This window comes from Pogona vitticeps, chromosome 5 (genome assembly GCF_051106095.1).
Source record: "Pogona vitticeps strain Pit_001003342236 chromosome 5, PviZW2.1, whole genome shotgun sequence".
NCBI classification, from domain to species: domain Eukaryota; kingdom Metazoa; phylum Chordata; class Lepidosauria; order Squamata; family Agamidae; genus Pogona; species Pogona vitticeps.
Genome location: NC_135787.1, coordinates 100,133,100 through 100,160,897, shown reverse-complemented (window position 1 = coordinate 100,160,897; position 27,798 = coordinate 100,133,100). Strand labels below are relative to the sequence as shown.

At 40.4% G+C, this 27,798-nt stretch overlaps 2 protein-coding genes across 2 annotated transcripts in view; both read right to left on the bottom strand.

Annotated features, from left to right (window-relative positions):
• Positions 1-27,798, bottom strand: part of LOC110074991 (potassium voltage-gated channel subfamily KQT member 1) — a 535,131-nt gene that overhangs the window by 259,225 nt on the left and 248,108 nt on the right. Inside the window, exons 15-18 of the mRNA XM_078394146.1 lie at positions 24,398-24,473; positions 9,974-10,068; positions 6,373-6,413; positions 5,374-5,435 (exon numbers count right to left, since the gene is read on the bottom strand). Of these exons, the coding sequence (XP_078250272.1) occupies positions 5,374-5,435; positions 6,373-6,413; positions 9,974-10,068; positions 24,398-24,473 (274 nt within the window). The remainder of the gene's footprint in view (positions 1-5,373; positions 5,436-6,372; positions 6,414-9,973; positions 10,069-24,397; positions 24,474-27,798) is intronic.
• Positions 1-27,798, bottom strand: part of LOC144589471 (uncharacterized) — a 282,764-nt gene that overhangs the window by 211,694 nt on the left and 43,272 nt on the right. The gene's annotated exons all lie outside the window — the stretch shown is intronic.

Genomic DNA, 27,798 nt, shown 5'->3' with positions numbered 1-27,798 from the left:
TTTCACACAACCTGGTCCCAAGTCACTTAGGGCTCTAAAGGTGAAAACTGGCAATGGGACTAGGAGCCAGCTGGCAGACAAAAAGAGAAACTGCATTGCTCCTTTCTCAAAGAACCAAAATAAAGTAGAGAGGGAAAAAATCAACTGCAAAGAGCTGCCAGTAGCAGGTTCTGCCAAAACTTTTCCAAAATTGTCACTCCTCCTGAAAAACAGAAATCTTCTTCCATCTTCACTGTTTGCAGACAGATTGGCATTCTGCCTCGGTCCTGTGATAGCACTCTCAACCATAGATAAGCCATGCAGTTCCTAAATTTTATTTCCTCTACTACACAAGTCAAGTAGGGTGAGGAGCAAAAACAAATGCAGCTACCCTCCCTTCTCTAGGAATCGTGCCTATGACCAAAATGCATAAACTAACACATTTGTTCGCCACTATAATAGCTGCCACTCCGAAATATATGTGGGAATCCATTTTCAAAAAAAGAAAAGAAAAAGATGAGGACAATTGTGGCTTTCTTTTAATATTTCATAATAGCAATAACTATTCTGCTTTCAGCGTAGCTCTCTCTGTTTTTCTGACTTCCCTGCACCTACCCATACATGTGAAGTCGTTGCTAAAAGTCTCCTGGATTACATCCTAGTTAATCTTGACAGTTTTTACAGTTCCAATAACGATCTTTGCACTGAGTGACAGAACACAGCCCTTGCACATAGAAGGTCCCTGGCATTTCTTCTTTGTTCCACGGCATCATCAGATAAAAGCAATTACTCTCGGCGAGAGTGCAGGGAAACTCAGCCTGAAACCTTGAGAAACAGATGTCACTTGCAGCATTACTACAGTTTCACAGCACCTCTATATGTGTTTGGTGTGATACTCAACATGTTTAACGGGCCATTGTGTGAGTCACCCATTAATCTCCACTTTAAAAGGCAATGTGTATGTGTGCAAGAGGGAGTGGTGTTGCACGTTGTGGTTCTGACTCCACCCACCAGTGGCAACAGCTCCACCCACTGCCAGCATGTAGCGTCCCCCACCCCAGCAACCTCTACAGAAGTTGCCCACCTCAGTGCAGAAGATACAGAGCTCTTATTCTATCTTAGAGAGTCCATTTTCATATTCTAGTGTTTCAACCACAGCACATTGTGCATTTTGGGTAACACACCCCTTTGAAAAAGCCAACCAGATTAACATCTATCCCAAGCACACTTTTCTTCTAGTTAGTCTCACTTCAGCCAAAAATAAAGGCTGTTATTTTGCTCAGCAAGGAAGTACTTATTTTTGCAGACGTGTTGTGCTCAGACCTGCCCTGGTCTATTACCGTGCTCTAAAGACTTCAGCTTTATTGCTTCAGTTTTCTTAACATTTTTGCCCATCTTAAATGTTACCACATGGTTCCTTTGGCTCAGCATGTTATCACTTGTTTGTCTATAAATGTGGAAATCGTTATGTTAATGTGAATGTGGATTGTAACTGTAAGTACCACAAAGAATTGCCATATAATTATGAAAATATCTAATAGATATATTTTTCAAAATTCAACACAGCTGTTTTCTGCACACTTTTTCCATTTTTCAATTCCAGTCTTTCTTAGTTTTAGTTCTTCTTCTTCTGGTTACTCTGCTTTCCCCCTTACCGTCCCCTTCCATGCTTTCCCCATTCTAAATATTAAGTGAAAAACCAAAATAGGGCAATTTATAATCCCATGTGTATTATAAAGAGGCATCAGATTGCAAATTTAAATGGAAGCTAATGCCAGCAACTAGATCATGTTGGAAACAATTGTTCAAATATATTTAAGAGAATCTCTCAATAGTTACAGACCATAATTTAAAGTTAACTGCTCAAGCTGAAGTTGGGGAAGGTTCAGCCAAATGGCATGCATCTGATGCAGGAAAGGGGCCCCCAATTCTCATTTTGAAGATCTCCATGTAATTTTTGAACAGAACCACAAGAAGCTCTGATACCAACCATAACGATGTGAGTAATTTGTAAGCAAGAGCAAAAGCAGGTCAAATAAGCATTATGTTTCAAGATACTAATAATTCAAAACAGCATAATTTAAACTGAACACAAAACTTTAAGTTACAAACAAGGGTATTCCACAGCCAAAAGGATGCTTGCTATTCACATCACATAAAAACTGTAAAATAAGAATCACTCCAGGAGTGGCAGAATCAGGCATAACAAAAACAGAGTGCCCACTGTTTCCGAAGCTTTGCCATTCCTTTTATGTAGAAAATATCCTGGGTAGCTGAGAACATCATTGATTCACGGACACTGTTTTTGTTAAGTGGACCAAGTCCCCTAAAATGAAATCCTAGATCTGGCACACTTTGGAACAGTACTATTTTTATATTCTCTATCAATAACTGTTTTTAAAATAACAACTATATATCAGAATATAATAGCGATACGAAGAGGATGCCAACTTTCAATTGCTTAAGTATCAAGTTCCTTACTTAATAAATAAATTTATGACCAAAATCCTCTTGTGTAAATTATGGCTGCAGAACAGTGATGACATCACTGGCAGAGGGAGTTTTTTTGGCAGGCAAAGACTCCATTCTTCTTTCCCTTGGGCTGTCTGATTCATAAGTAATCTGTTTCATCATTTTGGAACTGTGGAAACTGTGGAATGGAAAGAGGAAGTCTTTAATTCCTCAAAATCTCCTGTTGCCAATGATGTTGTCACTCTTCTGCAGGCATAACTTGCACAAGAGGTTCTCGTTAAGTAATGTAAGCTCCAGATATTGGAACAGCTAACAGAGAGTGCTATAGAGATATAATTACATAGACTGCACCTCAGTATTAAATTACATGATTACAGTTAGCATATTTTTAGAAGAGGAGCTCCTCAAGTAGTGAAACACCTCTGTTTGTCATAGCACATTATTTCCCTTGCTTCAGGTAATCATAGGTTTAAATTGCCAGTTGGACTGCTGAGGCTTGTATTTTTGAGAAAATCCCACCATGGAAAGTCAAATAAATGAATCACAGGGACCTAGATTCAAGTACTAGTTCCAAATAAAACAGACATAAATTTAAGAAGTATCTAACTTAATTAGGGACACTTCATTCACTACTGCAATCTGGCAGTGTTACCTGCAGGAAATCAGCAAAATCACCTCATGGGGACATCATAATGCAGTATAGGAGAGCATATAATGAACATTTTGTGCATTATTCTGAAGAGAAAAAAATGGATTGAAGGAGAGATTATACAGAGTGCATTATACAGTGACCCATTACCTCTATTCATACTGCTATTTTCTGAGGTTAGCTCAAGATGTTAGATTTTACATTTATAAAATCCCTGGGTATCTCTGTATTTTGACTGTGCTTGCCCATTTCAGTGGGACTTGCACAAGAAATTCTGGAGGTCTGGGTGGCACGTTAGGATGTGGGACAAGATGTGTGCATGTTGTTTAGATTTTTCCATCTTGGGCATCTAAACATTTAGAACCAGCCCAGTGAAGTACCTTGTCTGGAGAAAGGAGATTAAATCATCTCAGCAAGAAGAACAGGATCATAGCTGAAGATGTGAAATTTGAACTCACACTGTCCCTGGCTGGAGACTGGAATTACTTTAAAAAATGAGTCATTGTTGTTTATTTTGCTTCACTTATTGTCTCCTTAGCCCTGGGAAAAAAACATTTATTTGAAGCCATTTAAACACCTTTAAAATCCATTTGACCAGTGAAAGAGTGAAACAAAAATAAATAAAAGCATATTCCACAGGCACCAGCTCGTATCATGCTACTTTTTCCTGTTCTCTTAAAAACAGGTTCCATTATTTTTCACCACTGTCCTTATTCACAATATGGTGACATTCTCTGAGCTCACACTTCAGCTACAGTTCTTGCACAGTGTTTTTGACCCTGAGCATCAGTTCAACACAATATTCTTCTCTCTATATAAACAGAAGTTCTCAAGACAGCATCTCAAGCAATTCCTTCTTTGTCGTAAAACCCATGTGCCAGAACTGGGGACTCTAAGAGATCCTGTCACAATCATGGTCCCTTTTGGACTCAGCCACACACTTCCCACTGATCCTGAGATACGAGCACTCAGGGTAAGCAGACATAAGGAGATGCTACAAGACTTGCCTGAGAATGTTTCACTCCCCAACACACCTTTCAGCATTTGAGACAGTGCGTGCTTCAGGGGATTCAAGACACAAATCACAGTAGGCTACTACCAGCTTCCATTAAAAATATTAAAAATTGCAGTGGCTCGGATGAGGCTAGGACTGGACTGTAATGTCACGTCTCTCTCTCTCTCTCATTCACCCTCCAGACAACTGCTTTAAAAAGATTTTTGTGTTTTATTAAAGAAGAAGCAATAAAAGGACGATTTTAAAGAATAAAAGTTTCATATGGTCACAAAAACACATTATTCAAGCAAGAAGAAGCAAATGATTACAGGGTTACAGCATTCAAAAACAAAAACACATCAGAAAATAATAAACTGTAATTTATCCTATTTTACTCAAACCTAAGTAAAGAGATGGATTAAGCCTGAGTTTCCCTCCATGAGGCTAGGCCCAGCACATCTTCTTAAGATCACAAAGTCCTCCATGTGAGTTAGGTGGAATCCCTTAATAGTGTGAGAAGCATATCCTCCTCCATGGAATAAATCTCTCCTTTCCCCAAACGGCGGTGGCTGAAACAAAGTATCATCTTCCCTAAGTCCCTTTTATGGACTTGAATGAGATAGGTGGGGCCTGAAATCACTTAACAACTCTTAATCCCCTTTGATCAATCTAGAGCAAGAAAAGTCATGGCTCCTTTCCAGTTCCAAAATCTGCCTATCCTCAGGCAGGAAGTAGGTTAACTCCAGCCTCACAGATACAAACAGTTGGTGACTGCTCTGATAGACAAAAAAAAATTAATAACAATAATAAGCTTTACAGTTCTCTATCGGTATTCTGTCTTTGAAAAGCATCCACACATGTGGTGAGGTGTCTTTCCTTTGAAGTAGCCCCAATTATAGGAATACAGAAACAGGAGATAGAGAGGAGGTGCAAATAGACTATTTCCAGATGACCTTTTGCCTTGAAAGTTTATGTTCCCATTCACTTACAGGCACATAAAAAACTCCCAAAACTAAGTTTCTTTTTCATCATCCCCAAGTCCTTGCTTTCTTCACAGCTCACATGATGTGAGTGAAACATATTTTGCCTTAACTTAATCTATGTGAATTTGAGTATATGTCTCCCAAATATTGGGTCTTTCCTTTTTTAATACTTCAAAATGTTTAAGAAAATATGTGCCAAGATACAGCATTCATGTCACATACAGCAGATGTCATTGTCAGGCAGTAAGTGGTTGTGGTAAGGAGAAGAGCCATCTTAAAAAATAAAGAAAACTTACTTTATCCTCCAGCCGGATCAGTCTGGCTCCTACTGTATAGTATCCTTTGTCTACACCCTTTTCTAAATTAAAAGAAAGCGTACATTTATAAGATGGAAAAAATGTACCTGATTAAATTAGTTTCAGGTAGAAGCTAGCAGACTGCTAATTGGTAACAGGATTGCAAAAAGTAAAAATAAAAATCTGTGTAATATATTTTATTTGTAAAACAATTGAATATCAAGTTAAACACATTTATAGCAGCATAACTGAGAAGGCAAGATTAATTAAGCTTCTGTAAGATTGTGGATTCTGTTTCAGATACCCTTAATTAAAAGTTATCTCAACTGAAAATGGGAAAATCTGCCAACACTTACTTCTATATTTTTTCTCCTTTAATCTTTTTTTTCTATCCTGAATATGCAGTTTGTGTATTTTGCTATATTCTTCAAGAACAAACTGAAATAAATGTTTCTGTTTCTTCATGAACCAAATTTATTAGGCATAGCTATTCATAGGATAGAGACCATGCTGTGCCTACTTGCCACACACGAACTAAGGATGGAAAACTTGGGGGGAGGGGCGCAATCCTAACAGAACCTTGCAAAGCTAACTGAACATACAAGAAGTCAAAGCCAGGTGAGTTGAACAGACTACTGGCCTGACTCACATCCTTGATACAATTGAGCAAGCCCTTCCCTTCCTCGCACTGCCCTTGGGAAATAATGGACCAGACAATAGCCCTTAGGAAGACTACAGATCATCATCTCTTGCTTCTGTTGAGATGGTAGCAATGTGCCTGGAACAGGAAATGGAATGGAAGACCTCCCTCTTTTCTGACTGAATAAATCAGGGAAAGGAAGGAATGAGTTTTTGGGAGGCTGAGGCTGGTATTTGGGGATTAGATACAGCAGGTTGGAAGAAGTGTTTCATCAGCTGCAGTTTTAATCCAAGCCAGAAAAGAATAGTCTTCTTCCAACCCATATAATTTAATAGCAGATGCAGCCTATAGATCTGTACCTGGAAGGAAGAGGCCAGGTTTTCCCAGGGAATGATCCAGCCTAGAGAAAAAGAGAATTTACTTACATCAGAAAGTTATCCAGTGGATTTTTTATCTTCCTCCTCATCATATATATATACGCATTATGTAGTCAGTGAACCAAGATCCTATACAGGAATGTGTAGAATTCTAATCCCATTCTGCTCCCACATTAAGTAGTAGAGAATCAACAACTTTACCCTCCCCCCCTTTACTCCTGTGTTAGTGATATAAATTCTTGTTTGTTTTATTCTCACAGGTGCAAAATTGTTTCATTCTTTATACAGTCACAGGTCCAAAAAATTATTAAAACATGCACATATATAGAAAAAGTCATCATTTAGATTAATAAGGCCTTTTTATGAGATCATATGACAGAAAACAAGAACTTAGCTTTGTAACTGTTTGGTTTGTACCTGCCAACAAATACTCCAAATACCATGTGAACGGACTTCCAGGGCATTTTCTCACAAGAGGACAGAGAAGTCTGTTACAATCATCTCTTTGGAGGCTACATTCAAACAAGATTTGGGTCAAACACTCAACTACTTCATCTCCACAGGCACACAGCCAACCATCATAGGGGGTACGGTGACAGCATTCTTCCAACATTGCATAAGGGAGACAATTGAACCTGGCCCCGGAGAAAGCATGCCAGTGTTTGGGGACAGTATGCTTTGGAAATTTTTGGCCATGATGTATTGGTGAACAAGATCCATGGATCTTTGATAGGGAATATTGCAAGTCCACATCTTTGATTCTTTGTTCTAGAATGGATTTTATAGTAGAGAAAGTCCATAGAAAAGTCTAGTAAGTATAATTTTGCTGAAAATCCCTTAACCCAAGAACTAATAAAAACATCTTTCTGCAAGACGTAAAGGTAACCCAAGGAAGGGTCAGTATACACAACTTTTAACCAATACTGAAAGGCAAGAGACCAAGCTCTCCACTCTACAGATGTGAGGCCCGCCTCTAATTGTAGTCCTACAGAGGAGGCACACCTGGGCCTTCCAAAAACAGAGTACAACAGAGACTCCCTTCTCTTTTTGCTGCTTATTTTTACTATATTTCTGCACTTCATTTGTTATTGTTTGTATTGTAATCCTCTCGTGATATTTTAATTAATTTATTTATTTATTTGATTTATATCCCGCCCATCTGGTATATTTATACCACTCTCAGCGGCTAACAACAACATATATACATTAATCCATAAACGCCAGCTATTAACAAAACATACCAAAATATAATAAAAGATAGGTAAATAAGGGAGAAAAAATTAAATTAAACGCTGTAAGCCGCCCAGAGTGGTAGAATATACCAGATGGGCGGAATATAAATCAAATAAATAAATAAATAATATAAATAAATAAAACATTGAGAGCACAGTTTCAAGATCTGAATTAAAACTTTGAATCCATACAGCTTTACCATATAACAGCTGGGATAAAAATTTCGCCTTAACTCCTTGTAATGCAGCAGGAACGAATTGTGTCCCCTTGGTGTAAAAAAAGAAAAAGAAAAAAAAGAAAGCCATCTGCACTGCTGACTGTTTGTGGCTGGTCCAAAGAGAGTTGAACTAAAAACAATGTTCAGGTATTTAAACTTCTTGACCTGCTCAGTGTGCTGTCCATCAATTATCCACTTGTTTAATTGAATGTGTCTAGAAAAAACCATGATCTTGGTTTCCCTAAAATCAATAGTGACATAAGAACAGCATCGCCTGCATAAAGCAACAAAGAAACCTTGGTTTCAGCCAATTTTAGTCCATGGAATTCTGATGTTAAGCACCTCTTTATCAAGTCATTAAGGTAAAGATTAAATGATGCGGGGGCTAGTATACAGTCCTGGCGGACCCCCAACCCCCTCCCCCTTTAGCAGTACAAATAGAATTTGTCAAATTACCATTCAATCCACACCTTATTTGATTTGTGGTATGGTGATAAAGGCATCTAATAAGATAAAGCAGTTCTTTAGGAATTGAGGCATTTAATTTAATAATTTATCCAAGGGTGAGACTAATACCCTGCTATCATGACCCTCTGGAAGCTAAGAAGACTGTTCAAAAACAAACAAATAAAACTGAAGTGACTAGAGGGCTGCACTTTGCCCACCCCTGACCTCTTTAGTCTTCTGAAAGTGATTGACCTCCATACACAATGAGGAGGCCATACTAGCAATGTCTCCCTTTTTGTTTTGTTTATTAAGTGAAAATGAGACTTTGAATAAGGTTCTATGTTGGCTCCTCAACTGAGCCTGGAAATGCAGGACACATAGGCTGAAATCCTGTTGCTTAGAGTACAGTGGTGCCTCGCTTAGCGATCGCTCTGTTGAGCGACGAAATCACTTAGCGATGGAGTTTTTGTGATCGCAAAAGCGATCGCTTTGCGATGGTCCCTATGGGTTTTTTTCGCTTTGCCCTGATCGCGGGGAAGCGATCATGGCAAAGCGACCCTTTTTTAACAGCTGATTGGTGATTTCAAAATGGCCACCGGGAAACCAAAATGGCCACCCGCTGTGTTTCCTTGCTTTAGAGGCACCGAAAATGGCTGCCCCTATGGAGGATCTTCACTTAAAGGTTAGTTTTTAGCCCATAGGAACACATTAATCACATTTTAATGTGTTTCTATGGGCTTTTTAATATTGCTTAGCAATGAAATCGCTTAGCAATGTTTTTTCCGGAACGGATTAACGTCGCTAAGTGAGGCACCACTGTATTAAGTTGCAACTAGACTAGGCCCACTGAGTCAGTGGGATTTGGTGAGTCAACTCCTCTGTAAGTTTCATTGCTTCAGTGGGCTTACTCTAGTTGTGATTTACTACATATAGGAACAGGATTTCAGGCACTGTTTCACAATGACTGAATAAGGCTTCTGTGATTTGGGCTACAGATCATGTGGAGAGCCTATGCATGTGCTGCTTGATGAAACTAAGTACATTTTCCAGACTTCCTTTAGATGTGTGGTTGCCTCAGCTCAAACTCATAACCATGGAGTCAAGAATATCAGACAGTTAGATCCATTACCTGTGTGCCACTAGCTGAAACCATTTTATTTGGGCATCTTGATGATGCTGTTGGATTGCAACTCCCATCATACCTCACCACTGGCTCTACTGCATAGAATGGCTGGGAGTTATAGCTGAGAAATATTTAGATAACTACTAGTCACCTACACCTGCTTTACATAGAAACAAAAGAAGAGCATCATATTATCTAATAGTGCTTATAATGAGACTTACATTATGTATGTTTTAATGATTTCCACGCTTTGAGTTATTTCTCTCAAAATTATGTGTTCCTCTTTCCTAGCCCAGGGGATCTTTTCAGGAACAGAGGAAACATTTATTTTGACTCAGTGGCCATAATCCTATTCCTTATGTATCCTGATGTAACTGCAAGAACATAAACCACAGAATTGTTGCTTATTATAGATTTGCCACCTGTTATTATGTGCCAAGTCACATGACTGTCAAACAGGGAGGAATACAAGCAGCAACAGTAAACTAGTGCAAATTTGTCACTGTGGTTTATGTTGTTCCATGTAAGCAATAGGATCCTGGATGACAGATAGCACTGCATACCTTCTTTGGAGTTCTTTTATCCGAACCATCATATTGAGGTGCCCTTGAGAGTACTGTTCAATTACATCACGGACATCATAAGGCTTCCGAGCTTGCTGTGAAATGAGAAGAAATAAAAACTGAAAAGATGAGAGTCTCCATTTAGCGTCTTCTTTACACACTTGAACCTTACAGATGTTAACACTGTAAATACTTTGGGATTTCTCTAGTTCTTTGAAGTGTGCACACCGGATCTTGATGTACTCCTTACTTCTTAAGATCGACTTGTCTTATACTCAAACCAATAGCACAGATGGGATGTGTGTTGAGAATAAGGAGGAGTGGGTTTCTTAAATCTATCCAGTGAGTTCACAGTAAATGTGAGACTCACATATGGAACTTTCTGATCTGCAGCTGTCTCTTAATCACTGCACTGTACAAACCCAAGATGTCACACGAAAAGCTGTTTATATACCATGTGTAATTTTTATTGTTGCTCTCTTCTGTTATTTCTTACTGCTTTCTTAGTGTTTTGCGTTTCAGGGTCAGATTATAAATGATGATCTAAATTGTTAATTTATCACTGCACCTTCATTGTTCTACAACTCTTAGAAGGAAAGACAGGATATAAATATTTAACATGAAATAAATATATTCAGAATATTATGACAGATTTATGGACATCATTTACTGTTTTTATGGTACACTTGGAAAATTATTTTATGGTTTGAGATTGGGCCCTTTCCAGAAAGGGAGATTTATATGCTTAGTAGGCTTTTGCAAATACAGATTAGATATGAATGTCAAGATACATCTTATATAAATCCAAGCTGAGTTGGGAACCATCCATGCTGTTTTTTCCCACTTCTAAACAAACACAGCTTCTTTAATCAAATTTGTTTGTTGTGACCAAAGGCTGTGGCATAAAGGAAAATGAGCCACAAAAAATAAATACAAGGCAATATGAAACAATAAATATCATTGCAATATTGGATCTACATTAAAAATGTTTCTCATACAAGTGTATTTAGTGTCACACTATTTTGTTGTTGTTTAGTCATTAAGTCATGTCCGACTCTTCGTGACACAACTTAACATGACCCCATGGACCAGAGCACACCAGGGCCTCCTGTCTCCCACTGCTTCCTGGAGTTGAGTCAAATTCATGTTGGTAGCTTCGGTGACACTGTCCAACCATCTCGTCCTCTGTTGTCCCCTTCACCTCTTGCTTTCCCACTTTCCCAAAATCAGGGTCTTTTCCAGGGAGTCTTATCTTCTTATCAGATGGCCAAAGTATTGGAGCCTCAGCTTCAGGATCTGTCCTACCAGTGAGCACTCAGGGTTGATTTTCTTCAGAACGGATAGGTTCGATCTCCTTGCAGCCCAGGGAACTCTCCAGAGTCTCCTCCAGCACCACAATTCAAAAGCCTCAATTCTTTGGCGGTCAGCCTTCTTTATGGTCCAGCTCTCACTTCCATACATCGCTACTGGAAAAACCATAGCTGTGACTATGCGGACCTTGCAGTCGTAAGATCGAATCCACGTGACGGAGTGAGCGCCCGTTGCTTGTCCCAGCTCCCGCCAACCTAGCGGTTCGAAAGCATGCAAATGCGAGTAGATAAATAGGTACCATTTCGGTGGGAAGGTAAACAGTGTTCCGTGTCTAAATCACACTGGCCATGTGACCACGGAAAGATTGTCTTCGGACAAACGCTGGCTCTATGGCTTGAAGAGCTGGATGAGCGCCGCCCCCTAGAGTCGGACACGACTGGACAAAAATTGTCAAGGGGAACCTTTACCTTTACCTTTTACCTAGGTTTGTCATCGCTTTCCTCCCAAGAAGCAGGCGTCTTTTAACTTCGTGGCTGCTGTCACCATCTGCAGTGATCATGGAGCCCAAGAAGCATGCCAAAATGTGACACTAGTGTCACCCAAATGCGACACCACATACACCCGTATGAAAAATTTATTTAGTTTCACACTTCTCCCTCCTCTGCAATAGCACAACTCTTTTTGTTCTTGGGGAGCTTGTGCCATAGGGAATTCTGAGGATGTGAGGGGTTTGTTGCTGTTGTTTGTTTTGGTAAGCAGACCCAATGTGGTATAGTGATTAGAATGGGATTGTATGATGTTGATTGGGTCAAGGGCCAGTTTTCAGCTTCGCTTGCAGCCAGATTATTAAAAGTTGCCAAAATTCAGCAGCATAGTTTCCTTTCTGGGATTGCTGAGGTTGGAACATGTTTGGTTTAACTTCTTTGAAGTTGCTAAGTCAATAAATATTGTTTGATGCTTTTCTTTTCTACCAAAAACAAACTTTGGGGCCTGAATTGTTTAAAGCCTTTGACTGGAATATTTACATCATCTTAATTGTGAACTATTATTTTGTTTTACATGACTTGACGTTTAGGGAGTGTTTTGGCCACAGAGACCCATAGAATCTGATGACTATACAGTCCCTAACTACTGAGGCAAGTATTAGCAAATACTTAACAATCTACGGTGAAGAAGTAAATATTGCAACTGAAGATTTCATGTAGTTAAAATAAATTAAATGCAGAAATATATTTCTGGTGGAAAAGAATAATGCTAACCAATATTCTTTGAGTTAGCAACATCAACTAAGGTACATTCCCACCTCCAAGAAAGCTGGGAAGTGTTCAAGAAGCCAGGCCACCAAATTTCTACAGCATATGGTGCTGTGGATTTTTGGCAGCTTTTTAAAAGAACTGTTTTGGAGGGTGCAAAAATTGCTTGAGGAGGCACACGGCCCATCCCAGGGTCATCATGTTGACCAGGGAGTTGGGAGAAACACACTGGAGTCTTTACGGAGGCAACCCTTTCTGCTAGATCTACATATTGTAATGATGAAGTGTACAGGCCACTTTGAGCCCATCAGAAGAAAAGTGTGATGCAGTGGTAGCTAATGAGTAAGTAAATACATTCCCGTTCTGAAGTGCAGCATATTGGAAATGGAGTGGCACCAACGTATAAGGTCATCCAGTTGTGGCCAGAGAGGCAGTCTGGGCCACAGATGGGAGATTTGGCGGGATCCATCTGAAATGGTGGATGGCATGTGTTCCACGCAAGCTTCAGACATGGAAGATGATAGAGGGTTGGCCACTGGGTTCTGTGGCTTCCCAGTTGGTGGCTGAATCAATTTAAAAGCATGCCTCAAGGCAGACAGACCAAAGTGATGCAATTTTTACTCCAGTCCACCTCCATGACTTAAAAATAGAAACTCAAAGGCTCCCCAACCATTTTGTGCCTCACCAACCTTCCCTCCTTATTTGTTGTTTTATGCACAGTGGGTTGGTTTTTGTAGGTGTTTAAGGTTTGTGGAGGTGGTGTAATAGTTGTGTATAGGTTGTAACATGGTATCTTGCTTCTTTTTTAGAATTCTGGAATAACTTGTTTCATGGATTTGGGCATTGGAGTGGACCTCAGTGGTGCTCGGGCAGCATGCAGGAACTTCTCACCGCCAGGTATGAGGAATCGCCTTAAGGGGGAGTTGGGGATGGGGTTTTGGTCTGTCTTAGCTTGAGGGCCAAAGGCACAGCTTTGTCCCAGGTGGCAAGGAGCCACAGAGTGGTGTATGCCCACATGGTCAAAGGAATGTCGCTCCTGGTGGTGACACTCAGCAAATCACTGGTGGGTAGTGGTATCATTGGCGGCACTATTGATTGATTGATTGATTGATTGATTGATTGATTGATTGATTGATTGATTGATTGACTGACTGACTGACTGACTGACTGACTGACTGACTGACTGACTGACTGATATGCCACCCAACCCTACCCAAAGGTCTCTGCGTGGCTTACAACAATTTAAATGCAATAAAAAGATAAACAGATAAAACAATTAAAATACAATTAAAAATGCAGTGCTCTAAAAATTGCCATCAGGACCCACAGTTGATATTATTTCAATTAAAAACCTTATGGAACAGGAGGGTTTTGACCTGGTGCCAAAACATAATCAACGTTGGCACCACACAAGTCTCACTTGGGATGGCGTTCCATAATCTGAGGGCAGCTGCCTCCTTGAGGGATGGCTCTTTCAGGAGGGCCCCCTGGCTAGATCTTAATTGCCAGGTAGGTTCATATGGAAGGAGGTAGTCCTTCAGGTATCCAGGGCCCAAGCCATTTAGGGCTTTATATGTCAAAACAAACACTTTGAATTTGGCCCAGACAGCGACTGGTAGCCAATATAATTTGAACAGAATCGGTCTGATATGTTCCCTAGAGGTCCCACCACTCACCAGCCATGCAGCTTGATTCTGAACTAGTTGCAGTCGCCAGACCGTCGTCTAAAGGCAGCCCCACGTACAGTGCATTGCAGCAATCTATACAGGATGTTACCAGTGCATGTGTAACTGTCATGAGACTCTGCTCATCCAGTTTGGGCCATAGCTGGTATAATTTCCACAGCTGAAGGAAGGCGCCCCTGGCCACCGAGTCCACCTGGGCTTCCAGTGTTAGACTGGAGTCCAGGAGCACCCAAAGGCTGTGGACCCTGTCCCTCAGGGGGACTGCAACCCTATTCAGGGCAGGGAAATGGTCCTCTAGCCTGTCCAGGGTGACCAAGGCAGTCTCCATACCAAAGCTCGGACTGAAACCTGATTGAAATGGATCCAGAAAATCTGTTTCATCTAGCAGCACCTGGAGTTGCCCGGCCACAACCCACTCCAACCTTGCCTAAATAAGGGAGATTCACCACTGGTCTGTAGTTAACCACCAGCCATGGGTCCAGGGCTTTTTAAGGAGTGGCCAAATTATCACCTTTTCAAGGAGGTAGGGACCACTCCCTCTCTCAGAGGTGCTCACAGCCTCCTGGACCCAGGTGCAACCCCCCCGCAGATCTTCCAATTAGCCAAGATGGGCAAGGGTTGAGTGGAGTGGTAGTAGAACAGACAGATCCAAGCACCCTGTCCACATCCTCAGGTCTCAACAATTGAAACTCATCCATTAGTACTTGACCTAAGCATGACACACTGGACAAATCTGAGTCTGCAGTAACTGTGGAGTCCAACCCACTGTGAATCTGAGTGATTTTTCTGTCAAAATGAATCACAGCGAGCTGATGAGCCATCTAGGACCTCCACCGGATTTCATGGTTGAAGAAGATCCTGGACCACCCAAAACAGCTCTGCTGGAGGAAGCAATATGGATGGTGAAATATTGCTGTTTCGCCAGTCATATTGCCACGCAATAGGCCTGATAATGGTCTCTAAGTCGTGTTCAATCGGACTCCCAGTGGGATTTCAGCCACCTGCGCTTCAGCCGTCTCCCCTCTTGCTTCATCGCCTGCAGTTCAGATGTATACCAAGGAGCTGTCTGGGCTCTGCATGCAGGGACAGGCTGCTTAGGTACAATTGTGTCAACCGCCCGGGTCATCTCCCTATTCCATAGGGTGACCTGAGCTTCGACAGGTGCGCCGACCATATCAGACGGATAATCCCCCAGAGCATTCAGGAAATCATCCAGATCCATTAGTCTCCGGGGGTGGATCATCTTAATAAATCCCCTGCCCTTGCAGAGGGGAGAAGAAACCAATAGACTAAACTTGACCAGGAAATGGTCTGACCATGACAATGGGGTCTCTTGACGCACTGGACCCTTTCCTGATGCTGGGCCAGGAACACTGCTGTAATCAATGTTGTGTCATTTTCTCCAAAGGTTGGCTGGTTGTGATCATTGTTATTGTTTGTGTTTAGATGGCCCAGGCCTGCTCAGCTTTAGGGGAATAAAGGAGCACAGCTACTAGAGGAATTCCTAGTACCTTGGTGTCATAGATTCCCCCCCCCCCGCCCAGAAGTCTCATAAAGCATTAAAGATAACAGTTTATTGTCCTGGGTCATGTGGCTTCTGAAATTCCCATCAACATTCTGAAGAAAATGCATTATCTAAATTAGAAGCAAGGGTCACCCTTAATGTTAAACAGGGGTGACCAACTTGGAAGACATGGGAGCCAAATTTGCTACCTAGGATCAAGTGGAAGTTACATTTGCTTTGCTGTTGCTCTCCTGAAGTTCAGTGGATATTTGTGCTTTTGAAATGTGAAAGCAGAGCAGGGAGAAGATCCATCAAAACAAGTGGGAAATGCTTGTTCAGATAGTTTTTTTTTTAAAAAAAGAAATGTTAGTGGTTTGCTGCTGAAATGTGGCCACTTTTGAAAAAAATTGCATAAATTTGCAGAATTCTCCCTATTATCCTTGGCTTTGTAGAGCTGTGGAAAGCTGGGTGGGTGGGTGGAGTGGGGGGGGCAGTCCGTCACACTCGTGAAACAAAAAAAATTTCCAACTAGCAACTAAAGTCTTCACAGTTTTGTTAATACAAACACGAAACATAAGCAGAATATAATATTAAAACTCTCTTATAATTTGATTTTATGGGACCTCTTATTATTTATTTATTTTATTTATTTATTTATTGGATGCCCAATGTGGTGTAGTAGACAGAGTGATAGACTAGAACTCAGAAGAGCTAGGTTTGAATGCCCACTCAGCCATGAAAACTCACCAGGGGAATGGAACTGGCAAAACCACTCCTTAAATAGCTCACTTTACCTTGAAAGCTCTATTAGGGTCACTATAAGTTAGTGCGAACTTGATGGCACATTACAACCTATTACACAGTATACCAAATCCCTACACACATACCTCTTTAATATGTTTTATTATATGTGTTCAGCTCTTAATGCTGTGCTATCTGTATCGTCTAGTATGAGTTCAGACACCTTCAGTAGGTTTTGTAGCTGGAGTTGTTCAGTTGCACTTAGAGCAACTGCCTTCCCAGGTCAAGTGCAGCGAATAAGATGAAGAGTCAGGGAGCTGACTTTTAATGGACTCACAGCCACATGGACTTCCTGCAACTCATATTAAATATTGGGTTGGGAATGCAGCCAACTTTATAACAGACACAATATTCTTTCCTGATTTTTCCAGATTTCCTTTGCTAGAGATGCTGTCTACCTTAATGGTAAAAGATACAGAGAGAGGGATCACATCAGGTTGCACGAACAGGGCCCACTATGTTGTTCTCACATTGACTGAACCAAACATCATCCTGAAATGGTGGATAGAACTGGTGCACATACACATCTCACTGCCATATCTATAAAGCAGGACATGCTATGCATATAGTAAATAAGCCAATAATGTAGAAGTCAAAAGTGTATCATTTACCTTCTTCTCTCAAGGGTGTGTGTCTCTGCATGATATAACAAAGCAAGCTCAGTATCAAAGTTGCACAGTGGATTCTGAACAAGGATTTTAAGGTTGATGGGATGGGAGTCAGCCACTTTAAGCACCGTTGGCTTTGCAGGAGCTGAGCCTTATACCTATGTGCACAATGGGACATTTGCTTCACACCTTTTCTCATATACAAATACACAAAAGTGTCTGTGTGTGTGTGTGTGTGTGTGTGTGTGTGTTTAAGTGTAATGCCTAACTACCTGTTTTTCAAAGTACATAAAAATTAAAAATGGTACCTGTGGAAATTCTCTAAGATAATCATCACATTTCTTTCTAGACAAAATATTTTGTTGTTGTTGTTTCCACAATGAAACCCTTTCGTTCTACATAAAAGTTTGATGTTACTCACTCTGGAACTGAATACATTTTGCATGCTGGATGTGGGCTAGAGCTAGGACCCAATGCTAGCATAAAGGTTTAAATAGAAATCAACCTGAATAGAAAGAATAGCTAGCACAGACATCTCCCACCTTACATCTAGCTTTAATTTCTTATTAGACTGCTTTGCTACTAAAATCCAAAGACCAACTGGGGTTGCCCAAGAATAAGTACTAAAGAAGAGAAAAAGTAAACCTGGCAAATTTACATGAGAATGCTGTTATTAATGGGGTAAACACAGAGAATTTGGGAGTAAGCAGGGTGAGAAGAGACTGTACAAGCTTTAGCTTCTGCTGTTTTGGAATCTGCATAAGCTCAGTGGGGAATCTGGGGCAAGTTGGGTCTCCTTTTTGGCTGTGGTTCAAGGGAGTAGAAAAAAAGGGGGAGAAGGTACACTAAAAATCTAGTAATTGAAAAATAACTAACAACAGCTCATTAGTTGTGTTGTCTGTTTCCACTCTACCACAGCCTCAGCCAGAGCCATTAGCATGCATTAAACACCTCCACTGTGTGATGGAGTCATGCTTGGAGTGCAGCCATGGGATCCTAGAAATTGCAGATAAAAGCAGAGAGGAAAAACAGATCTTAGAGAAGAAAAGAAAAAAAGAAAAAGAAAAAGAGCAAGGAACCCAGAAAATCATCCAGATAAAACTAGTTTAGTCAATCATCTGCAATCTGGGTCTACTTGGACCATGGCTTTGGGAACACAGGTTTACTAGTCTCTTGGCAAATGTGTACGTGTGCTTGGAGGGAAGAGAAGGCCTGCTATACTTTCGATTTTCAAACCGAAATTATTGCTTTTAACCCCCCCCCCCAACTTCAGTGCTTACAGATGCTGACATGTCATTCTTTCTGGTCAGGGGGAAAAAAAAGCAGACCATTGTCTCTCACACAGGACAACTGTGCCAGTATGGCTTTTTGGATTGACTGGCAGGGGTGCTTTCAGAGTACTTGGTCTAAATACATCCCTGCCGCCTCCCAAAAAAAAAACCTATTTGGGGGGCTGTCTCTATTGAATTTGACTGGCTCAGAGCCTAGACGTGCTATAAAGAGCTGAAAACAAAAACGGAGATGGGGTGGTGATGGTGGGGAAAGGCTACCCAAACGCATAATGAATTTTCTCCCTTCCCAATAAAGTTTATTTTTCCAAACCTTCCTTTGTGCATATGGAACAAAGATTTGTGTTGTTAAGGAATGCAAGATGAAAACTTGCTGAGCCCAGTCAAATGCCTAGAATGACTCAAGTCATAAATATCTAGAATAAAAGCAACAAAGGGAGTGGGCCCCCCCACTAATCTGCTATCTTTTCTCCCATTTTCTGAACAGCTTCTTTTAAGTGCAAACACCAGAAAAAAATCAAGAAGTACCCAAAAAAAACACAAAAAAATAAAAACAAACCTGACTGTGATCTTAGAGAGCGAAACCAACTCAAGTAGTCCAGAGTGAGGGCCTGGCTACATATTACACACATCACATGAAAAAGAGCCCTTGTGTGAAATACACATTCTGGGAATTCCGACAGTTCCCTAGAAAATGGCACAAAAAACCTGGAGGGGCCACTGTTGGCTTTCCTCTCTGTCCTCCTTTGTCTTTGCTTATCTTATCTTTCACTTCAGCAACTTAATGTTACTTAGAGATTTGAAAGGGTGGAGAAAGGACTATTATATGCTAAGATAAAAAACAAACAAACCAGCAAACAAACAAACAAAGGGGGAAAAACAGATGGTTAATGACAGCCAGATGGCCAACATCCCCTTCCTGTTGTCTGCCTGTCTGCCTTCCGAATTCCGAGCAGCCAGAACCTAATTTGAATGCAATAGCTACTTTTCACATAATGAGTGGAACATGCAACTAGGTGGTACAGAGCCACGAGGGAGCTGCTGGTTTTTCATGTGTGTGTGTGTGTGTGTGTGTGTTGGGGGGGGAGAGAGACCACCAGGAGCTGCACTGTTGTCAGTGCAACATCACCCCTAGAGCGTCTACCACTCTGGAGAGACAGTGTTGTCAGCTATTTCCCACATGCTAGGCTCTGAGGACCTCTCAAAGCCAGGCATCATTATCTTGTTGAACAGATGTACCTGGACAGGCTACAAGCAATACCTGGCTCTGATGGATCTTTCAAAGAAAATAGCAGGCCCTGTGCAGAGCAGTACGTCTGGTGGTGCTGCTTTCCACAGAGTCATGCTCTAAATGAGAGGCAGAAGCAGTGAGGGTGAGCAGCAGAAGCAAGAGACAAGTGGCAGCAACTGGGAGAAGCAGGGGTGGTAGTGGGAGTGCTAGTAGGGCAACTGGCAGTGCTTGAAATCACAGATGTGCTACCATGGCTTCTCTTTCTACCTCTGGCTGCAGGACAGTTTGGACTGCTCCTAAGTTTCTGAATACTATTAGCTACATTCTAATCAAGGTTGCACAATGCAGTTGTAATACAGGCACTATTTAGAATCAGGTGTCTTACAACTTAAGCTTTGTATCATATGTGGCTCAATGGGAAATAACCAATTCTGTAAATAGTCAGAAATGTCGTGGTAGGTTGGTGAAACTGTTTAAAGAAGGGAGTAAAATTCTTCCTATGATTTTCCCTTGCCAATAGTCTGGCTACAGCTCTGGGTGAAGTGAAATTCCTAAACACTTTTTAAACATATCCACATATGTTGCTCTACACTAGTGCAAAAAAGATGTAACGAAAATGCATGTCATTATGGCCAGATGCGGCATCTCATTGGAAATGTGTAGTTGGCACACAAGCTTCAGTTCTCCAAATGCTCTCCCAGCCACTGTCAACACCTGAGGCTGGAAGATGGAGATACAATCATATGAAAATGAAAGTATACCCTGTTGTGGTTTTCCACATCAGGACATAATAAAAAATCATCTGGCCCTTGGCGGGTCTAAAAATTAGGTAAATACAACCTCAGATGAACAACAACACATGACTTATTACACTGTGTCTTGACTTATTTTACAAAAATAAAGCCAAAATGGAGAAGCCAGGTGTGAAAAACTAAGTACACCTTTACTGCTTCCGTAGGAACTAAGAGGCTAAATAGCAGTCAGGTGCAGCTAACCAAATGCCCTTGAGTAAGTGATCATCAGCAAATGTGACCACCTCTGTAAAAGCCAAGGTTTTAGCAGTTTGCTAGTCAGGAGCATTCAAGTGTGTGTTAATACAATGCCAAGGAAGAAAGATATCAGCAATGATCATAGAGAAGCAATTGTTGCTGCCCATTGATCTGGGAAGGGTTATAAGGCCATTTCCAAACAATTTAAAGTGGAAAATGATTCACCAGTGGAAGACATTCAAGACAGTTGCCAATCTTCCCAGTAGTGGACTGTGAGGATATGGGTTTTGGAGTGTTTATTTCCCAAGCCTTGCAGGTGTTTCATCTCAACCAGAGATCTAATTGTTCCTGTGAAGTAGAGTCAAGGCCATTTCTCAGGACTGATAACCATAACATTCCTTGCTAATGGGGTACCAGCTTACCAGCCTGGGAAAGAGAGATAGGAGCTGTGGAAAGTTACAAGGTGGGCGTGGACTTGTGGACAAAGGACTGTATGATGATTGGATATCATCATGGAGCAGAGACTTTAATTTCAGTTATAGAAAGAGAGGTTGATTGGTGTGTGCTTGCGTAAATTGGAGAAGGAGAAAAACATGGATGACAGGTTTACAGCCTTCACCGACTGATTGGAGACTTAGTCATGGTTACTTAGAATAGCCTAGTAATTCAGTAGTAAAGCTCCTAGTAAGTATTTTATTGTTTTATGGGAAAGTCTTACAGGAGCTTACTTAATACCTAGATGCTTTGTATTTAACCAGTACAATTGTATATTTTTGTATTTCTTTTGTTTTACAACTTCTTATTCTTTTAAAATAAATATTCTATATTTTACCCAAGTGTGATTCTTGGGGGCAAGGGTGATAGTGCCTAAATAATGTGCCTTAGCCACAATGGCATTGCTTGCTGTTTTTGGTTATTTGGGTGTTCTACCTAGTAAGGCCAGTGTGCATGGATCAAAGAACACAGCTAAAGAGCTTTAAGCTTAATTAACTGAGTAAGTGGGAATCTACAGACAGAAGCTTGCCCATAGTTGCCCGCTCATGCACCTTCTAAATCTCACCTACTCTAGAATAGAAAGGTGGCAGATGTTGGGAACTACAGTTTAGCTTCTTCCCCTAGTGGAATGACTTCTCTAAGGAGACGCATTCCTGACATGGACAGCCAAGCAAATTCACCTCAAAGATGTAGGTATTCTTAGAGAAGGGCCATGCTAATCAACCTAGCTTCATATTCCACTTGAGGCCAAAGCTTTTTCCCCCCTCTAAATGCAGACTTCTAAAATTGATTCAGAAACTATATTATCTATGATACATTGGAAGTCATTAGTTTTCAGTGTGGGAATGTCCCATGGATATGATGGGTATGTTAGAAAATTGTGACCTACACAGTCGTGGAGGAGAATAAGATCTTAAAAAGCAGATGGAATTGGGTTTCATCAGTACAGTGATGGTACCAGATCACAACATTCTGGACAACCTCTTTCAGGTTTTTCACGTACATGTGAAATAGTATGGGGAATCATGGAACCCTGAGACATTCCCAGACGGAAAGGAAAACAAACACATGAACCAACCCAGTAATTTCACAGCTTAAAACGAGTGAGTTGTAAAATATTGTTATCTACTTTTAAAAATATTTTTAAAAATATTTTCACAGGTGGGAACTAGATATGTTTGGCCAGGAAGAAGTTACAGGCTTTCTTTCACATTGAATGCTGTGGCAGGTTTAAAAGTGACAGGCATCTGACCCTTGCCATATATCGCTGCTTTGCTGACTGCAAACATGTTCTGGTTGATCAGAATGCTATGCTATGCAAATAGCTAAGTTTAGAAGTTCAAAATTTTAAGGAAATTTAAGCAAATTTCAGAGCATTTCAGGCTTTCAAAACCACTAATTATAAACAGCTTTAACTGCTGGATAGCTTAGTGGTTTAGGTCTCTGGCTACAGGTTTGGAGTTTGATTCCCCACTGTGCCTTCTTGACAAAGACTGGACTGGATGATTGATTAATAAGGTCCCTTCCAGCTCTGCAGTTCTAAGGTTATTTATTTACAGTATATCACAGAAGTGAGTACACCCCATCACATTTCATAAATATTTTAGTACATCTTTTCATGTGACAACACTGAAGAAATTACACTTGGCTACAATGTAAAGCAGTGAGTATACAGCTTGTATAACAGTGTAAATGTCCTGTCCCCTCAGAATAACGCAACAGACAGCCTTTAATATCTAAACCGCTGGCAACAAAAGTGAGTATACTGTATATTTATTAATTTAGAGCCATAAATGGCTCAATCATTCTGAAGGGTAAAATGATTCTTTTCCAGGTACGCAAATTTGGTCTTATCAATGTATTTCATCTTTTTTAATAGGTTGTAGATTTATGGTCACTTGTGTTTTTACTAAAACAGTGCTGCTTTTGTAAAAATCACAACTCAAAACCCCTTTGCCCAAACATCCCCAAATTTGGCACAAAGCAAGACTTTCTGCAATTTCCGTGCCAAATTTGGTATTGATCCAAGGTCCAGTTATAATTTTTTGTTTGGGGCATCCCTATTTTTTATTTCACTTGTGGAATGTTTTCTAATATATATGGCTGCACATCTATGCAATCATAAACGAGTAGAATTGGGGCTTGAATGGGCTACTTTGTATCAGAGATCATGATTCTTTAGGCTGTGCTGGTTATTATAGAAGTGCCTACCTGTACATTTTATTATTTTTTGGAATCAGTTTTGTATTTTTAAATCATGTTCCCAAGGACTTATCTCTGTGACTTTTCTACCTTGCATTAAGTGTTTGCTTTGATGTGCTTTAGTTCTTTTCTTTAATATTTAATACAATTTAGTTTCATCCTAGACACAATCCATCCCACCCACCACCCATCTGCTTGGTTTACATACCAGAGAGTTCCCCAGTTAAGGACATAAAAAAAGGCAAGCTCTTAGGCTTAGAGTTTGTTTGTTTGCTTGCTTTGTGTATTGCTGTTCTCAGAACAAGGAATGGAGACTGCCCTCACAACAGAATACCTCCCCTCTGTGACATAAGCAGGATCTCCCTTCATCTTGAGTAGACAAAGGAGGGGAGGTGATGGTATCTTCTAGGTCAAGATGTGATACCAATAAGCTTGGCTTTTCAGAGAGGCCAGCCAGGGAATAAGCTTTACATTAGGTCTGGGGAGTTTTCTTTTAGGATTTGGGGGTCATTTTCAGGGATCCCCCTGGAGGGACTCACATTGGAATCAAGGAGAGAAGCCATTTTTTCCTTGTCCTGATGAGAGCATTCTTTGCTAGTTCTACTCTGAGGCCCATTAGATTCCACTTTGAGCCACAAGGCAGAGTCAGACTTACTTAGAAGCCTGACTTATTAGAAGCCATCATTCATTCCCACAAGGTCTACCTTCACCTATGAGGCACTACTTCCCTTTGGTCCCAAAGCTCTACTCTTTGAATCAAGAATAAGCTTGGAATGTACTAACTGCTGTGTTGCCCATAGTATCAATCACTGCAAAAATGAAATTGCAAACTTTGAGAAACAGACACAAAATTTCACAAGGTTTACAAATGATCCTGTCCTGTTGAGGTATTCAGTGTCCATGGTTTTGCATTGACATTATGTAGACATTTTCTGTACAGACATTTTAGTGCACAGACAAGTGGGTCCCCCACCCCCAGATTGGTGCACATTTCACATAGTTTTTCAAGTACCACTGAAATAGCTCATTTAACTCATTGGTATTGGCATTTATTACCTGAAATTTCCTTCGGGCTACAAAATACTGCATTCTCCTTATGACTTTGACAGCTGTTCGATGGGCTTCTGTTAGCCTATGAAACAAATCAGACAGAGGGACTAAAAACAACTTCAAATACAGAGCAAAATAATTGACACAATAGAAATTTACAAGAAGATGTGAACCAATTCATATCCCTTTAGATTGTTTGCTTTGCCTTCTTATACCAGTTGGATGTTAGATCTCTAACAGCTGAGACCTTGTTTTCTTTCCCTTCTTTTTTCTTTCAGATAATAGAGGCCCAGTTTGCCCTTATTGAAAATGGTTCAAAGTGGGAAAGAGAGAGACTTATTTGCCTTCAGAAGAGCCCAGCACCTGGTCTCTTCCTGTTTGTTTGTTTGTGTGAGTCAATGTTCTAAGGATGCTTCCTTTGCAATGCAGTACGCAGAGCCTCAGAGGTCATGTTTTAGGCCGCCAGCACTCTTAAAGGGGTTACCTGATAAGAGCAATAGTACACAGGTGCAGTTTGAGGTTAGTCATTTGATGATGATGGTTTTCCTGTGACTATAGACGGGTGAATTTTGTTTTGGAAGAGAATGCCATCAGTGCAAGCAGTTAATAATGTAGGGAAATGTGGAACACCTTTACAGCTTTCGTTATGATCCTCCTTGAAAACTGCACACAAACTACAGCCTCAGAGAAATCAAGCATGGGGAAATATTTAGAAATCTATATGACAAAACACTTAAGGCAGCCTACACAAACACCCCCTCCCCACTCTGAGACACATAAAAACTAGAAGAAAATTTGCTCCTCCTTGAGGCTAAAACCAAAGTGGAAAAGACCCATGACCCCTGTACACCCAACAGATACACACGCTAGAAGTGCTGGCAATCTTTTTCTGCTTCTCTTGGAATTCTTTGGGTATTCTGCCTGATGAGAATGCTTCAAATTTAATTCAAATTTAGCTTTTTGTGAAACTTCATTGACCCCTTGTGACTCCTCCCATTTTAAATTTATGACCGTAATGAAATGGCACAGCAGTGATCTGTGATCTTTGGTAATTGGGGAGGGGTATCAATTACATTTTATCTGCTATCTCTTATCACTTAAGTCGCTGGTGCCTATATGCTTGTGACTCTATTCCATCACTCAAGGCTCGTGTAAATAGGGGAAGTAAATGGGAAAACAGAACCAACCAATGCACCATAGGAGAGGAACAAATGCACATATATGTACATATAGCCAAGAGCAGTGCCCAGTTCGCAATATTTCCTTTTCACATTCATTGTGTGAAAGGCAGAAACACAGTGATTTTACATGTTTGTGTTTATATTTAGATGCTTGCTGAGGAGGAGCTTGAAACCAACTTGCATACTGCAACTGTCTCCGCCTAAGAAGCAAACTTCGCCTCAATATCATAAGCCATGTGAATTTGGTATATTAATAACAGCATATAAGTTTGGAACTACCCACAACATCTTGATGCACAGCCTTGAAGAAGATGATTTATCATCAAAAGCTCACTGTTTTTCATTTGTCATTTTGTTTTATATTATTAATGGTCAATTAAAGATATCACTTCTTCTGCATTTGTACTGACTAGGAAAAAAAATTATGTCCCATTGCTACAGACATTGACAGTATATTAACATTCCTTTTCCTCTCTACTCCTAGTAGTCCTTCATCAAAGAACTGAAAAAGAGTTCTAAAGACCAGATTAAAGAACTGCTACAGAGCTAGAGGGGGAAAAAAGGAGGCTGCCATTTTTGTTTGTAACCCTCAAAATACAATTATTTGTTTATGGGATGGGGTGAGGAAAATGACTTTTGTACGCACAGAGTGGATGGTAGAAAGTGGAACCAAATGAGATGAGGAAAAGAAATGACAAATTTATAACAATGGTAATGAATTTTCAATATGATATTGACATTATTGACACCAACAACGAATATTTGAAGTACAGTCTACTAAAACAACCTCATGATAGAATGATTTACTTGTCTTTCAGCTGGTCTTTGAAGTATAAATGGAAATGTCTTTTATAAAAAATGCAACTTTTGGCTACAGCTAAACTCAAGAATTTGGGTAAAATGAGCTTATTAATATATATAATGTGTTAAGAATCCCTGCTCTTTGTTTAATCCTCAAGGTATACACTGGGATTTGTGAATGAAACTCCAACTTCCTCTCTCCCTCCCTGGCACACACTTTCCTTTGTAATTTCTTTTCCCCACAACAATTACTTTGAGATCTGTAACAGATTGCCTTGGGAAGCTGAAGTATTCTGAAACTGGCTTTTGTGTGTAGCCATTTCTATAAAAGAAATTTCTAAAACAGTACAATCTTTCATTATTTTGCTGCCATTTCGAATGTCATAGTTGTGTCCATTTATTTTCGTGTGTAGGGATTGTCCTGTTTGCCCTACGCAAAATGCGGCAGATACAGAAGAGCAGTAAAACAGAACTACATTCAAGAGACTGAGAGACAATGATCATACATTCCATTTTATATGTTACTATCCACAGACCCAAGTGTTGAGTACCAAAAGAATTCCCATTGAAAAATTCACCAGAGGTATATATGACCAAATCCAGACAGACATGCCACAAGAACCTCAACCAGGCTCTTTCTAGCTATCACCCAGAATACAAAAAAAAAAAAAAAAAAAAAAAAAGAAGAAGATTGTTGGAGTTTCTGGATATATAGGTCCTATCCTCAAAACATATCCCACCAATATTCTATGTAAGGGATATAACTGAGGAAACCAGAGGCTAGTCACAGCCTCCCAGATCAACCAGCTTAGCCACTGTGGATATAGAGGAGATTTTCACCAACATTCCATACAAGGGTAGACTACAAACTATTGAGAATATCATTCTGAACAAGGCCACAGGACATGTAGTTTCTAACCCATTTGACTTTTAGTCCCACAGAACTACATCGCCACTGGGATTAATGTGTATCTCCAGATCAACAGGATGGCTATGGTGCCACAGAATGCAAACACATTCATGGTCAACATGGAACAATGCTTCCTCAGGCGTTTCTATGAGATTCTTTCTTTCTTTCTTTCTTTCTTTGTATCAGAGTGTTGCATGATTTAAAATTATGAACACATATGAAATATATTTTTTAATATTATTTTTTAAAGAGGAAAGTTAGGTGTGACCAGACATTGTGTATAATGCTAATTTGGGCCTAAGAGTGTAAGCAAGCTCTGGATTGAAAGTCCTTGATTTAAAATCACAAATGAGACATGAATTCACTGAGTAGCTTCAGGAAAGCTGCCATCTCTCAGACATGTCTTTGTAATACACTGAGGCAGTGGTGTCGAACTGTGGCCCTCCAGATGTTCTTGGACTTCAACTCCCAGAAGCCTTCACCACCACCTCTGCTGGCCAGGATTTCTGGGAGTT